Source organism: Clinocottus analis, unplaced genomic scaffold, assembly GCF_023055335.1.
Source record: "Clinocottus analis isolate CAN_PGR_092001 unplaced genomic scaffold, fCliAna1.0.p SCAF_24, whole genome shotgun sequence".
NCBI lineage: Eukaryota > Metazoa > Chordata > Actinopteri > Perciformes > Cottidae > Clinocottus > Clinocottus analis.
Genome location: NW_027175976.1, coordinates 8,968,734 through 8,984,965, shown reverse-complemented (window position 1 = coordinate 8,984,965; position 16,232 = coordinate 8,968,734). Strand labels below are relative to the sequence as shown.

At 41.5% G+C, this 16,232-nt stretch overlaps 2 protein-coding genes across 6 annotated transcripts in view; one reads left to right on the top strand and one right to left on the bottom strand.

Moving 5' to 3' along the window:
• Positions 1 to 671: 671 nt before the first annotated feature.
• Positions 672 to 3,413, top strand: LOC137794219 (adenosine receptor A1-like). Its single transcript, XM_068590923.1, has 4 exons — positions 672 to 851; positions 997 to 1,131; positions 2,334 to 2,518; positions 2,681 to 3,413. Exons 1-4 carry the CDS (start codon positions 672 to 674, stop codon positions 3,411 to 3,413), a joined length of 1,233 nt encoding a protein of 410 aa, XP_068447024.1.
• Positions 3,414 to 4,345: 932 nt separating this feature from the next.
• Positions 4,346 to 16,232, bottom strand: part of dmd (dystrophin) — a 267,135-nt gene continuing 255,248 nt past the window's right edge. For 3 of the 5 annotated variants that reach the window (XM_068590506.1, XM_068590507.1, XM_068590508.1), the window contains 6 exons: positions 14,610 to 14,768; positions 12,723 to 12,966; positions 11,857 to 11,971; positions 11,500 to 11,589; positions 10,604 to 10,629; positions 7,079 to 7,182 (listed from right to left, as the gene is read on the bottom strand). In XM_068590506.1, the coding sequence (XP_068446607.1) occupies positions 10,607 to 10,629; positions 11,500 to 11,589; positions 11,857 to 11,971; positions 12,723 to 12,966; positions 14,610 to 14,768 (631 nt within the window). In that variant the 3' untranslated portion in view covers positions 7,079 to 7,182; positions 10,604 to 10,606. Of the gene's footprint in view, positions 7,183 to 10,603; positions 10,630 to 11,499; positions 11,590 to 11,856; positions 11,972 to 12,722; positions 12,967 to 14,609; positions 14,769 to 16,232 lie in introns of all 5 variants that reach the window. The other 2 variants (XM_068590511.1, XM_068590512.1) reach the window with 1 other exon arrangement.

Here is a 16,232-nt window from a genome sequence, read left to right as displayed (position 1 = left end):
AGAATGCTCTCTAAACAGAGCACGTTATGTTTACTAAGTTTTTGGCAATCCTAATGTAAAAAAAAAAGTAACATGCAATTTATTTATCCCCTTGGGGAAATTCTTCTCTGCATTTGACCCATCCTTAGTTAAGGAGAGGCGCACGGGGAGCAGCTAGGGGTTTAAGTGTCTCGCTCAGGGACACTTTGACATGTGAATTATGGAGGGACTGGGGATCAAACTGGGTACCTTGCGGTTTCAGGATGACCACTCATCCCCCTGAGCTACAGCCGCCCCTGGTATCGCCCCTAGTGTGTGTAAATAGTGAACACTTTGGTGTGTGTGTGTGTGTGTGTGTGTGTGTGTGTGTCATTTCTTTTTTGTCCCATATCAGGAACAATTTTCACTGCTCAGTTGTTCAGCACAAAGGCCCCAAGCTGCGCTTCATAACAACCACTGTTACTGTATCTCCATTTATATGTGTTCTTCTTCTCCTCAGTCTGTGTAATCAATGTGGAAACTAGAAACTTCTCTCTCAGCCGAGGACAAAATCAATTGGTTGGAATATTTGTTCACCTTCTGCATAAGATCTTCATGAGAAATACTTGAAACGCTTCTTCCTTTTTTTCTTCAATATTGGCCCTTAATCTACAGGTTTTCCATGACTGTGGAACCTCTGTCTCCCTCTCATCATGAATGTGACTCCCAGCAGCTGCACGGCAGAGATGCCATATGGATACCAACCGCGTATGAAGGGGCTTTATATAGCCACTGAGCTCATCATCGCAGTACTGGCCGTCATTGGCAACTTCCTGGTTTGTCTGGCGGTCACCCGCAACAAGAAACTTCGCACTGTCACAAACTACTTCCTGGTGAGGAAATCTGCTTTAACCTCATCTGAAATGCGCGACTTAAGAGTCACGATACGTCATGACACACAAACTGTGGTTTGGGAAAATTTCCAAGCAGATCTAAATGACCAAACGTGTGTTTTACTCTGTGTGCATGTGTGAGAAGGTATCTTTGGCAGTGGCGGATATGCTGGTGGGCTTGGTGGCCATTCCCTGCGCAGTACTGACAGACCTGGGTCGACCGCACCATAACCTGCCCCTCTGCCTGGTGCTGCTCAGCATGCTGATGGTGCTCACACAGGTAGGAACATCTACATCTTAAATGATTGCAGAGGTTGGATTTGTGCATGGCAAGAGCACAATCCATACATGCATGAAACCCACGATGTTGGAGCTGCTCTCGTTTCAATTTGACCCAAAGTTTTTTTTAAGTATAACTTGATTTGGGGACAGTATGATAGGTAGTGTCCCAGAGGAGAAAGTGGCTATTTAACCTAAACAAAACTCAACACGAATAAGTCCAGGTTACAAGGTCCTCATCTTCGTAGTCCTTTTCTTCCACATAAGTGTTGGTCCACCATCTGCTTTTCCAGCTTCTCCCTTCCATATCCTCTCCGCCCTGCCTCAATTAGGTGCCCTAAGCACCTGCAGCTGAGTGAGTGATGATGCAGTCTGGGAGATGTAGCGTCAACCCTGGCACGCATTTTATAGTGTGGGATCTGATCACGAGTTGGAATGTAGCGTTCCTTCACTCCCTGTCCCCTTGTGATGTCACAAATCCCTCTCCCCGGGCCTTATGTCCTCAACAGGGTGAATGAGGATCAGAAGGCATCACGGCGGGACAGGACGTCTGCGTTTCCATGGCCTGTGAATGACAGAGAAATTAAAAGGTTGGAGGCTTAAAAACACCACGTTACCTGTTTGTTTCTTTGTTTTTTTTGGCATCCATTGCAAAGGTGAATGATTTGTCAGAGTGTCCTTCCAAGCAGGTAATATTTGAGGGTTTCCAGGTCCCATTCCAAGGCTCGGCACTCTTTCGCCACTGTGGCATAGTTCTTCTCTCTCGGCAGCAACTTCCGACTCAAATACAGAACCTTCCTTTATCTGGGCTAGCACAGTGCCCAGACCCAACTCAGAAGCAGAACCCATCTCTTTGCTGAAGTCAGGGGCAGTAAGGACTGGTTTCGAACACAAGGCCCTCTTCAGGTCGTCAAATACTTCGTCTGGGACCACGTCACCGTTACGAGTTTCTTTGTCGTCAGTTCTGTGGCAGGGATAGCTATCATAGAGAAATCAGGGATGAACCATCTGTAATAATTGGCCAGGCTGAAGAAGAATCTCACCTGCTTCTTATTCAATGATGAGGGGACAGGTCCGGGCCTAACTGCAACTGTCCCGGGCAGGCTCTTTCGACTCTCTGGGGGGAAAGACCATTGAACAACGCCTCTCGATCATGCCATTTCTCTAGTGTATGGTTTCTTTAAATGCTTCTTTCTCTTCCAGAGCTCCATTCTGAGTCTGTTAGCAGTAGCATCAGAGCGTTACATGGCCATCATTCTGCCCTTCCAGTACCAGCGTGTCATGAGCCCCAGGAATGCCCAGGTGGCCCTGCTGGTCACTTGGGGCGTGGGAGCCATCTCCGGATCTGTACCACTCATGGACTGGAAGAGACAACCAGTAAACTCTAAGTAAGAGAATAAGATGAATGGATTGAGGAACAGAAGGACCAAATGAAACTTGAACGAATGAATGGATAGATTGAGATATACAGTATGCACAAGTCACATGCCATTTTTGTTTGCCTGCAGTCTTGTAACCTTTAACTCTTTCTTTCGTCCTTGTCATTCCAGTTACTGTATCTTCACTTGTGTGGTGGACATGAGCTACTTGGTGTACTTTAACTTCTTCTGCTGCCTCATGGTGCCGCTGGTGGCCATGTTTGTCATCTATGGCCACATCTTCCTCACCGTCCGCCGCCAGCTTAGACGCATCGCCGTGGCCAGGGGAACTGCAAAGGACACAAGCAGTGCGAGCATTGATGACATTGGGAATTATTTTGCCGGGGGAACAACAGAAAGTAGAGCAGATATCGGAGCAGGCAGACAAGCAGGGGCTGAGGTGGGAAAATGTGAGGGTGAAGTGAGAGCTGAAGAAGAAATAAATTCTGGCATTGGGTCTCCTATTGAAACCGTGACTACTGCTGTCTTTACAAAGCAGGGGTTCAGGATTGCCTTAGCTGGATCGACGAGCTCAGGCTCTGCCCATACTGACCCCCTTCCCGGAGAGTCAAACGAGGCCAAATCCAACCTTCGCACCCGTCAGGAGATGCGAAAGGCCACCTCCCTCTTCCTGGTCCTGTTTCTCTTCATGGTGTGCTGGGTGCCCATCCACCTGATCAACTGCGTTCTGCTGCTCTGCCCACAGTGTGACGTGCCCATGTCGGTCACACTAGCGGCCATTTTGCTTACCCATGCCAACTCTGCCCTGAATCCGATCCTGTACGCGTACAGGATGAGGTCCTTCCGATACACTTTGATTGGAATGTGGAGAGGAATGTGGAGTGTTAGGCCAAAACGTCAGTAGAGTAGAACTCCATCACAAGAGCAAACACCTGTTTTCATTCCCGACTCGTCATATACTGGATGGTTGTTTGGTTAGGACACTTTGTTTTTTTTAACACGTTTTGGCTCGGTCTAGGAAAAGGCTGTGGTTTGGGTTAAACCTACCAACATAAACCTATATCATCTAAGTACTCTGTCATGTACTACCAGTTACAGACGAAATACTCAAAATACAAGATTTCATTTGTGCCGGCACCTAGGCTTTCAACATGTATACACATCACTCGCCTCCTCTCACTTACGGCACACACATGCACACACTCGAACCAGATCTAAGAAGAAGAGCGATGACATCTTGCTTTAATCCAGGTTTTTATGAAAGGCACTGGCTTTGTCCAAAACAAAGGTCCACAAACACAGACTGGCTGGCTCTGTCATTTACAGTGGAACATTCTCCCTCCCTCTCAGTATTAAGTTATGTGAATAAATGTTTTGTAGTTTTAAAAATAAACTTTAGAGCATTAGTAAGCTTTACTAATACATTTGAGTGACAATTGCAAAACACAGGATTGTCTTGTGGTTTTATGGTCACTATGCTAGCTGTTTAGTGTAACAGCTGATCACAGTGGTGTTTGGGCTGGTTATGCCATCTTTGCTCTATGGTACATAGAGAAAGTGATTTTTGCTAAAAGGGGACACTTTATATGGATACATTAACTCTGCCCTTAACTTTTTCAACTTCCTTTTTTTAAATCTTTGTGTGTTTTATCTAATTTTATATGGTTGTTGAAACATGGGTGTTGTGTGTGTGGTTGCTTTAGAAGTTGTATAGAGTTTGTGTAAATTTCGAGAGATTTAAGGTTGCACAAGCAGTACTTTACTGTTAAACAAATACAGTTATGCTTTTAGCACTTTCACTTATTTCTAATCCTGTTAAAAATAAACAACAAAATCTAAAAGGCAAGTCAAATCAACATAACTGCGTGCTTTATTGATACACAGTAAAGCATTTTATAATACAGTAGTAAGGCATATATTTGGTGGAATCTGATATGTTGTGAAGTATCAACATGTTATTTGAAAACATGATGTGAGGATGAAACAAACATTAGAAATGAAAAGCAACAAATTAAATTCAAATTCAGTGTCTGGATCAAAAGCAAACAAAAAAACAACTCTTGGATCATGCTGCAAGAATATGATGCTGTAAAACAAACAAGTGTATAACGCCACAATGCTCACCATGGACTCCTCTGAGTGGTTACACATGAAATAAAGATTGGAGTTTATTTAGCCACACATGCTAATATCTTAACACCTCACACAGCACAAAACAACTTAGCTTTTTAACCAAAGACGCAACCTCCACACAGAAAACAAATATCTAGTATGACAGTAGTGCACAAGGATTTCTGTTGTGTCAAATGCTAGTTTTTATACTTGAGTCATGAATCTCTGATTGACGTGAGCGATGCAGTAAATTCATCCAAACGTTTGGATTGGCGGCTCTGTGAATCATTCATCCGGTAAGATTCACTAAGAATTAACAATCAGAGAGGCGTGTGGGGTTGAGTCCATTGGAGAGCTTGCCTCCGAACCGGACTTTGACAGTTTGAGATGAGGTAGTGCTTATATTACTGGGCTTCCTCAGATTTCTCTGTTTGCATTTAAACAGAAGAATTCCCTCAAAAATAATCTTGACCAGCGGCACTGTAACACTGTATTGCTCGGATTTAATTAAAATCACGTTCTTCTAAGTTCCTCTTACAGTACTTCTGACAGGGAAAATCAATGTACACAACAATACACAGTGTACTGTGTGTACTGAACAGGCCCTAAAATGACAAGGATGCAATGCTTTTATCAAATCCTTAATTAAGATGTACCAGTGCAATGATCAGGACGTCTTTCTGAAAGATGTCAAAGCCTGATGCAGAACTGGAGATGTATTTCTTTAAATACTGGATATCGGCAGCTAAAAGTTGACCTTTTTGACAACATTGACTTTGTTTACATGCACACTCATTTTCACTATTATTTTGAATTGTGACAATATATCAAAATTGATACGGCTTATATAAAAAACAAACATCATATTCTGCTTGGATATTCTGTATTAGGCCTGATTCCAAATGGAGCATTTTTCGAATAAGAGGTGAACGCTGGCGATATTACTCAGGTTTAAAAAGAAATGTTTCGACATGTTTCCGCCACATTTAAATTGTGCGTCTCAGTAGCTGTTTTTAGGTAACTTTGAGAGACAATTTTTTCAAACATGATGAAGAATTTTTGAATAACCACCCATTTCTTTTTTAAGAAAGTGGTTGAAGGAATGAAAGAGGCTGTGTTAACACAGTCCACTGGTGAAAAAAAGAAAGAAAAAGAAGCAAAGAAGCCAAACTGCACAAGTTCCACCTTTTGATACTTTGATGTGATAAACAACATGTTAGGGTTTGACCTGTCGAACACAGCTGAGAATGGCGTCACGTAAACAGGAATATGAGTGGATTTTCTTTTTTGCCATGTAAACAGCTTATTGTCTTTTTTGGAGTAAGAGCAAAAAACATAATATTTGGTGCATGTAAACGTAGTCAGGGTCAGGTGCAACTAAACCCATCCATCAGTAATGCTGACTGAAGAGATGAAGCAGACCAGGCAGAGGATAATTGGAAGACGTTAAAATGTTGCATCATGGGAAACAGTGTTTTTAAAGCTTCAATAAAATCAATACGGATGACGCAGGAAATCCCACTATGGGCCCTTCTCGTGCTAAAGGAAATATTAATTATGTTTATCTTTTGGCAAACTGTATATAAATGGCTTCAAATTATTTCCAATATGTGCATTAGGTTTGTCTTCTCTTAGTTCTGAGTCACAGCATCTGTTTATGCACACAGCACATTGTGTTGAAAACAAATACTGGTATTAAAAACTGTTGCCATAGAGATGTTAATCACAGGGATAACGAACAGATTGATGGATGGAGAGATGGACGGATGAGTGGATGAAAATTAATAACTCAAATACAACTTGAGGTTTGTCAGCCAAAGCCGAAAAAACTAAAACAAAAAAAAAGTTGTATTGTAATGTGGAAATTAGGCATGAACACACACACAGACGCACGCGAACACACACACACACACGCGCGCACACACACACACAACGTACTGTAAAGATCCAGGATGCCTGCATTACCTTGACAGTAGTGTACGCTGTTATAGAAAGATATTTTCCTCTTAGAAAGCACCCTTATGATTACAATCATTCATTTTTTTTATACAAATGTCTGAAATGCTTTAGCTGTTTCCGCAGTTACAAAGAGATGGCAAATATTCAACCACACTGAACACACTTATTTGTATATCATCTCTCTTTGCCCCCCCCATCCCTTAATTGTTTTATACATTGCATAGAAGTTTAAAAACCAGCCTCTGTTATTAATAAAACAACTTCAGGACGTTTTAAGAAACTACTGAAATCTACATGTTTTTCTTTTGTTTGTTTTTACGCGTCATTGCTGGAATCGCAATCCTTCACAAAAATAGACATTATATATTCTCTTTGTAAACTGTGTTTCCAATCCAGTTGATATGACTAGAAAAGCATGCGTTAGGGAGGGAGAGAGGAGAGGGAGGACGCCGGGGATGAAGGTTTGGACGAAGACGGGGGTAATCAGAAGGGCAGGGCCTCGTGCTGTTCGGCGCTCTGCTCGTCCGTCATCACGCTGACCAGTGACTCCATTGCACGGCCCAGATCATCGGCCATGTGGAACAAACTGCCTATACTGGGACCTGGAGAGAGCATGAGAGAGCATGAGAGAGCATGAGAGAGAGAGAGAGAGAGAGAGAGAGAGAGAGAGAGAGAGAGAGAGGAAATGCTTAGACAAAACACACTTACAAATATTCTGACTACTGTAGGTTAGCACAAGCATACAGGTGTATTAGGTTTGTCTTCTCTTAGTTCTGAGTCACAGCATCTGTTTATGCACGAAGCACACTGTGTTGTAACGAGACATCTACAGAAGCTGTGAAGCTGTGTACGGAAGCCCTAAAAGGCAAGTGAGACAATACTATTAGCAAATGTTAGCATGTTAAAATGTTGGTTAACGTGGTGACATCTACACAGCATGTCCCTGAGAGGCAAATGAGAACGAAGACATTTTAGTGATACATTTTACAAATCTGATCTAAATTGTCACCTTTCATGTTTTATAACATAAGAACAGGTGAAATACAAAGGTTTTGGCAGGATAACCTTTCTAGTGCTGTGTTCACACCAAAGCTGTTCACAGGAGTTTGAGTGCAGGATCATTTGTGTTTATTCACTTCAGAACAGACCTGGGAATCTTAAGCTGTCTGAAGCCCAAATATAAAACAATATGCTGTGATTTAATTGCAATAAATGGACAAAAGGGATACTAAAATATCTATATATGATGCAGATTTGTTCATGATTTGTTTTTTCTCCGCAAGACGATAAGCAAACAAATTTTACAATGCTTATTTTCTGAATGGAGAAAAATGTATGATTTATTAGTTAAAGGTTTTCTGAATGTGCTCTTTTTGGAGTATGATTTTACAGAGCAATCATTTCCAGATGTGTAAATAATACAAATAATATTACTCTCCAGCAAGTTCAGTCTTTAAGCTTTTTGGGCGTTATCTCCACACGAATAATATTGGTCCAAAACGATGCCTTCATAATTTCCTCCATGCCTTCAGAATGCGTTTCTTCATCCTGCTGCAGAATATGTTGAAACCTCCTGACTGGGACACTGCTCCTAAAAACCTGAATGAATAGCTCACACCCCGTCTGTCTGGCTGCTGTTGATTTCAGGCTATAGGCATCCGATGATAAATTACAGAGTCATACTTCAGCAACAAATAACACAGGGAAGCACTTTAAGCATTAACACTCTGGTTATATACACAAACACGCTATCACGCTTCCGTTGGAATAATATTAGAGGCCTATCACAGAAGATGCATATAATATAACAATAAATAAACAATAATAAACTGTCATAATATAACATGAATAAATAGGTTAAATAGGAATAAGGAATAAATAGGTTGCTGATATCGGACGATACACATGCCGAAGTGTGAATAATAATAATAATAACTTTTTTCTCACTTATTGTTGTTCATTTTTGAACTGCGCGTCTCATAGTGAACTCAACAGTTTGTTATCGCCAGGTGAGTTATCATGTAATTGCCGAACAAGCACATTGAGATATTAAGTGCCGAAGCTTTAAACCTCGTCACTCCTTGTGAAGCACAAAGGAGACAAAATCCTGATAAAATAAAGAGCCTGAAGCCATTATGAGGGTTTTACTATGGAATGGTCCACAGGACTGGGGCTGTCACTTTAGAAGTACTCCAACTTTACTCCACATAAAATCATCCCCCATAAATATTCTATATATAGATAATAATCCACTCTGTGCAGCAGACAAGTGGGAAAAGGGTTAAGTATACCACATAGTACTTACCACATTGTATTTGTAAATTCTAAATTAAAAGCTCTTCATAATTATTATTTTTGTCTGACCAAGAAATCAGCAATGATTTATGCCTGCAGCTATCGGAATATGAACCCTGTGATGCTATTTGGATTATTAAATGTCAAGCATACTCCCTTTCAAAAAGGTTTTAATTCAAAAACCAAAGGGGATCAGCTCGACCGCCCATATCAGACTTTTTAAGCAAATGAAAGAGGGAAAAGATCAATGAAGTAAAAAGTCTGGTTTGGGTCTGCATTGGCACCCCTAGTGGGCAAATGAGAAACTGGCGCAGTAAACGGCTTGTTTACAGTATTGCAGTGGGCTGTCAGGGCCTTCTAAGCCTTCACTGCAGGTCTAAATAGAATCACAAAGAAAGTACAGCAGACTTTCATCCAAACAGATTTTCACTCTCCTATGTTTCTATGGAAGCAAGGCAGTTTAAGCAGGCCGTTACAGATTGAAGGACACAGAGTGGACGTTGTGGTTGATTGTCGGTCTGCATCAAATGAAATCAGATCTTTAGTTTGACAAGCTGGGAGGATTCTTTGACGTACATGGCCCGCGAAATGGCGCGGATGTAAATGATTGGCCAGTGGCCCAGCATGACTATTTACATGCGCTGTGATTGGTCAGTGGGGCACGAAGTTACGAGAAACTTTTAGCGCCGACCGAGCTCCTTTGCTGATGGATTAACTGATGACTTGCTTGTGTACGGATGACGCCTTTTGCGCAGAGGATTACGGAAATGTGGTGAGTGACATACTGGCTACGTAACTTTTTTTTTTTTTTTTTTTACATCTGCAGTCATATTTAATCATACACAGCGCTGCTGCTGCTGCTGCTGCTGCTGGTGGTCAGTCGACTGGGGCCACTGCCTCTCCCCTTCACGGTGTCTTGTGTGTGTGTGTGTGAGTGTGCAGGGCCCTCAAGTGTCACGCATTGAGCGTCACTGCCACTCATTTCAGTCTTAAGTCACGCTCTCCTGCCACAGATCGTATTTCTCACGCTAAATAAACCTCTAGGCTATTTACTGTGCTGCAGCGCACAAACATGACCTGGTTGCGCTTCCCTCACCATGGAGGAATCAATAACATCTCCCCTGATTCCCCTGGAGTTCTGCCGTGAGGAGCCACTCATCAGACAATCAAAAAAAAGAAATACACACAAATAACCAATCAGAAAAACGTATATGTTGTATCTGGGTAAGATGTAATGACAGGCATGACTAGAGCTGTCCGACGGCGCGTATATATTAATCCCCCTCCCCCACGTAAACGGCTCCCGGGGATATATGTCACTCTTGCCTGTCTTCAAAACTTGAGAGCCCTGTGTGACCCGACAGGTTTGGGCTGGTCAAGTGGTCAGCCGGCGCGCGCTGTTAAACAGCTGATTTCCAGCTGTAAAGACGCATTGAAGGTGGAGGTAGGAAAATGCACGGACTGCTCCTGAAGTATTGTCACTCTAAATTCTGATCCAAATATTATTTATCTCACTGAAACAGTTTTCAAGTTTGGTGAAATCTCACCGTGAACCCCAAATTGTAAACAGGTCTGATATAGACACATAGACACACATCTGTGCAGAACAGCGTGGCAGTGTGACAGAGGAGAGAAAAGGAAACTAAAGACAGGGAATAGGAGGGAGGACACTGCATCACTGCACCATGGCCTTCCCACTCAGTTGTAGCCTCTAGTTGAGCGACTAACCTGTCATGGGTGTCCCCTTCTCCCTGCTGGCTCATGGAGACGAAGAGGGAAAGGAATTAGAGAAAGCAGGAAAGAAAGAGAAAGAAAAAATATCAGCCTTGTGTTGGTAATAGAAAGAATGAAAGGTAGATGAGGGGCAAGTAACAGTTTACTTGAGGCTGAATTAAGCTCAGTGTGTGCATTAGATTGGGGAAATAAAAAGAATACACATCCACAATGCACTTCAGCAAAGCAGGAGATAAAATACCAAATCAGATAGGATAGATACTACTTGAGATTTGTTTTATTAGCAATCTTGCTTTCAATTTTCCCTTCTTTTTTTTTTACATTACATTGTAAAAAGTTAATAGTGGTCATTCTGTGTCATGTGTATTTCCAAAGCATAAACCTCAGAGTCTGAAAAGTAAAACCAATGCGAAAGTGCCGTAAAGTCCAATTGTCTTTACGTCTATGAGAAAATGACTCTACTTCTCTCTTGATTTTTCCCTCAGTAAACATTGTAAACATAAGTTTCTGGTCTCAATCTCCGTTTTAAATATTTCTCAATACATGATGTTTATTTACTCAAATGTGGTCCTATTCAAACACAAAGAGACTTGGAGCAGGGTAAGTAATAATTAATCAAGAAAACACTATTTTTTTTTTAACGTGTTTCATTTATAGATTATGTGTATCATTGTTTTAGGAGACTGTTTCCTAGAAACGTTCCGAACAGGTATTTTTCCAGATCTCTTAATAAAATAAAAGCAACCAACTTATGAGTTTCTCTAAGTTGAATGGTAAAGCTTGATTTAAAAACTTTGTTTTACCCGTTCAGAGAAATATAAATTTCAATTATTTTTTTAAAAATTTGTTTCTAAACAGAAAAGAGTGCATATTGTGTCGGTGGTCCGTACCCTGACTATGAGGAAAAGAGTTATTGAGCTGTTCCATCACTTCCTCCAACCCAGATGCATCTTGGGAGGGGCTGGACAGCTCGTCATCACCTGAAACAAGAAGGAGGTGATGGTTTTAAAATGCTCAGAACTGCATCCCTGCACTTCTTTGTGAAGACACTCATTGGCAAAGTGCGCTCCCCTAAGTCGAGGTACTTTAAACACTACATTTTGGTCCAATGTAGAACAACGTCCAACTGCATGTTATCTACAAGCTGTGAAAGTACACATCTCTATTTATATGCTCCATGTTTTTAGAATAGTGGATGCAAATTAAAGGATATTTCTGTGTGTGTGTGTGTGTGTGTGTGTTCTTACCCATTGTATCTGTCGTCTGGCTGGCAGCCACCCGAAGCAGTGGGAAGGAGGAGTCAGAGCGTTGAGAGGAGGTGGAAGGAGATGACAGTGCTGTGCCGTTCACCTTGGAATCCGTCTGACACACACACGCGCACACGCACACACACACACACACACACACACACACACACACACACACACACACACACACACACACGAAATTGGCAGCCGCGTTGCACAGCTTAATTAGAGTCAAAAGGGGAGTGAAGTGTGTGTTTGTGTGTGTGTGTGTGTTAGACCGAGGAGTTGGCTCGATCCACCGTGTCAGCCGTTACTGGCAGCGTGACACGGTGTGGAGAAAGTTGCTTCAGTCTGAGCTCGAAGCTCACCGGTGGGACCTTTACTTCAACTTTGAGGCTCTGCTTCATTAATCCAGGAAATCAGATAGGGAGCTGGGTCCTCTGCTGCTAGTCACTGCAGCATGTGAGGGTTCACCGCCTTGCTCAAAGGCATGTTTAACAGCAGATCGTTTAGCGGGCAAAAACAGTGTTTCCACAATCTTGTGAGGGATCTGAAGCAGTTTTGATTGTAACATTTTGGTCGCCTAAAAATGTCTTACTCAGTGTTCCTTTTTACTCAGCATCACCCTCGCATATCACTTCTAGTTCCCAAAAACCGAGATGGTGACGGACAAAAGCTGAAATTAAGGCTTTAGTCTGTAGTCCACAAACCAATGGGTAATGACACTGTGACTGCGTCTACTTGTATAGAGTCCATGGTCGCAACCAGACATCTAAATTTGAGCAGTGACACAAGATTGCACAACATATATATATATATTAGTATGCTAGGTATGTAAGAGGATGCCCCGATGAGTGAACGAGTACCTGCTCCAGCAGCTGTCTCAGTCTGTGCAGTTGGGACTCCAGCTGTTTGTTGTGGTCCTCCAGTATCTGCATACGGGCCTCCAGACGTCCTTTGTGCTGCCGCAGCAGTTTGGCCTCGGCGATGAGCTCGGCGTCACGCGCACTCTGCGGCGACACCGGGAGCATTTCCGGGGGCGACGGCAGCGGGGACAAGCCCTTCCTGTCGTGGGCCTTCTTCAGGCGGTCGTACTCTGACTGCAGCTTCCTGCGGCGAGGGCAGCAGAGGGATTATTCTGCCATTGCAAGATTTGGTACACATATAAAATATCAAACACGCACTGCTGAGGAGAGATGGTAAACTTCTGTTTTTGTGATTATAGAAGGGAGACTGGGTCAGAGCAAAAACATGGTGCCCTTTATAAATGAAACCGTACCAGTAAGCATCCATCTGTGAGAGTATTTAAAAAAAAAAACTTTTTCTCAAAGTTTAAACAAAATCTTCCTGTTGGAAAGCGTGAAAGGAGGTGGAGAGGAGAAAAATCTAGTTCGAAAACCATGTAGCATCAAAAGTTTAGTCTTTATCGATTTCTATTTTAGGACATTTGTATTCTAGTACTGAATAAATCCAAGGCAGAGATGAGGACACGGGTACTTGGCTGCCATTACTAAGAGAGTTTTTAAAGGGGTTGAAGATTCATATAATTTAATTATTTAAATGATTTATAAAATAAAATTGTAGTATGACATTTTCATACCTTTTAAACCATGTTATAAATACACATGAATCCAACTTAATGCTTCAACATAAAAACATCTGGGTGGCAGGGAGGAAATTCCACGAGAAAACGGGGGAACATGTTTCCAAAAGTTCTTAAAAAGGGATATCCCAGGATTACCCGTAGTGTCTGGTAATTACAGTATTCAATATGATTAAAGGGAAAGCAAAAGTTGCCCTCTCCTTAAGGCTAGATGTAATTTTTATAAGAAGGAATACTGCAATTTTCTTCTTTCGAAGAAAAAGTTATATTCATGAACAACTAAGATATATCTCAACTGTAGCGCAAGTGTGTGTGTGTAGTGTACTTTAATCTTCTGTTTGTTTGATAAAAACAAAGCATAGTTTGCAGTAAGGAGGGAAATAATTAAACATTTAATCGTGGTACAAATTTAAAAAAGATGATAACGCTCTCATAATGCTTTCAAATGTTATCTTGTAAATGTTGATATTTTGTGAGAAACTTGAATAAATACAGTTGTTTGAAGGAGATTTTTTCACTGAAAAATAAAATAGATAATAGGATTGGAATTATGGCCTAGCCGTAATTATTTTATAATCTGAAATTAAAACTATTAATGCCAACAATATTTTATTTGTATTTAAATAAAAATGTATTTCCTAATCATGTGTTTCCGTGCAAATATAGATTAACCTGACCAGCCAGATGGTTTGTGACACAGAACCGTCTGAGAAGTCGTCATTGGAAACTCTTTTGATGGGAAAAGAAATATGTGGCAGGTGATTGGATTAACCATCTGTTAATCAAACTCTAACCTGAGCCGGTCAGGAGGAGAGCATAAAAAAAAATTCCCCCAAGGAAAGCCTTCAGTGCCGTTCTTTTCACATTTTTTTCAATAAAGAAACACTCTCCAGTTCTTCTGAAATAAATCTAGAGGCTATTGCATTATCCATGGTAAACTGTTGGAGAACCCTGGCATCTCAGAAGTTTCAAGACTTCTAAAGAACCTAGATTGTAGAAATGAGTGACCTTTTTAGATTATTTGTGATTTACTGCCAAATCAAGGCCAAGCAGCGCCAAATGAGGTTCAGGTTAAACAAAATAAAGCCGATGCTGAGAGTAAAGCCAGTCAACAGAAGATAACGACAGGGAGACGGGTCTGTCCACTGACCTGTTTTCTAGTTCCAGGTCATTGAGGACCCTCTCCAGCTCTCCCTTTTCCTCCGTCTCCATGGAGATGAGGATCTGGGCAGGGCTACGGGGCTGGCTGAGAGGAGAGCCTTGGTTCAGAGACTGGCAGTAGTGCTGGATCAACATGTGCTCGTCATCGCTGCAAATGCACAAACCCACGGCAAACATATAAACACATGCAGATCAGATCAGTCACATACACAAACACATAGGAGAATGGAGAAAAATAAAATCAGCAAGTGACTGAAAGAGCAGCCGACCAGGACTGCACCACAGAAGAAGAATCTACTACACAGCAATACGTTTGTGACAAACACTGCCAACTATTAAAAGAGCACACGTTGGTCCGCGGTGGTTGGAACGGTTTTAATTAGGCCAGGTATTTAGATGCTGCTGGATCTTCTGTTCTGAATAATATAAGAGCTGTAGACATGTGCTGTTTGAGAACAACAAATCTCCTTTAACATGATTGCTGACTTTAAAGTAAGACTCATTACTGAAGGAGAGTGTAGCTCTCTCAGCTCTGGTTTAAAATAGCCTCCAGATCTTTCACGCTTCATCAAGCAAGTTGCATTTATTTTTACTTTGCAATTCTAATTTCAGGCTGAACTTTACATGTCAGATTCCATGTGGACTTATTGCACTTGAAAAACTTTATGCTTCATTGCACTTGAAAAACATTATGCTTCATTGTCAATCATTTTTTCAACCCACTTTGGATAGAACCACACCCAATTATGTGTGTCAAAGGCCTGACACAATGTCAACATAGTCTTATAAGTTGCTTACTACGCTTTCCATTTTGTAGCATTAATGCTATTTTGCTAATTTTCTATAAGCAGAGCTTTCTCTGTGCTCAGTACTTTCTGTAAAGCATTAAAGAATTAGCGAGTCTGGTGGCTAACTAGCAAGCCGCTAAATAGAAAATTGGTAACGCTTGGTAACGTAATGCTTCGTCCACACAGACATATAGTAAAGCACATTGCTAGATAAGTGGCAACTTGTTTGTTCTAAATTCATCTGGAACCAGTGTAGCATGGTGTAATTTTCTAGCTAGCTAGCTTAGCTGTTAAAAACACAGCTAGTGGTAGCACTGTGTCCAAATGGTCCATACGCCTCACTTGCTGCAGCGACAGAAGCAGCCCTAATTGGGAGTGTGGTTCATGGGTACGCTGCCGTCGACACGCCATCAAGACTTTCATCACAGGTCCTTTTCTGAGGGCTGCACCGAGTGAGGCTTATGGACATTTTGGACACGGTGCTACCGCTCGCTGAGTTTTTGAGAGCACAGAGAACGCTCTGGTTATAAAAAATTAGCATTAATGCTACAAAATGGAAAGTGTAGGAAAGCAACTCATAAGACTATGTTGACATTGTGTCAGGCTTTCGACACACATAATTGGGGTGGTTCTATCCAAAGTGGGTGGCAAAAATGATGAGCGAATGTACTAAAAAACACATGTTATTTTTATATCTTAAAAGGTCCACAGACTTCACTTTTTTCATATATGGGATGAAATTCTTTTTCAAAACAAGTTTCTTTAAAGCTGGTTAAAATATGTATTTTATTACATTTAAAACTGCAACATTTTTTCAGAAAATC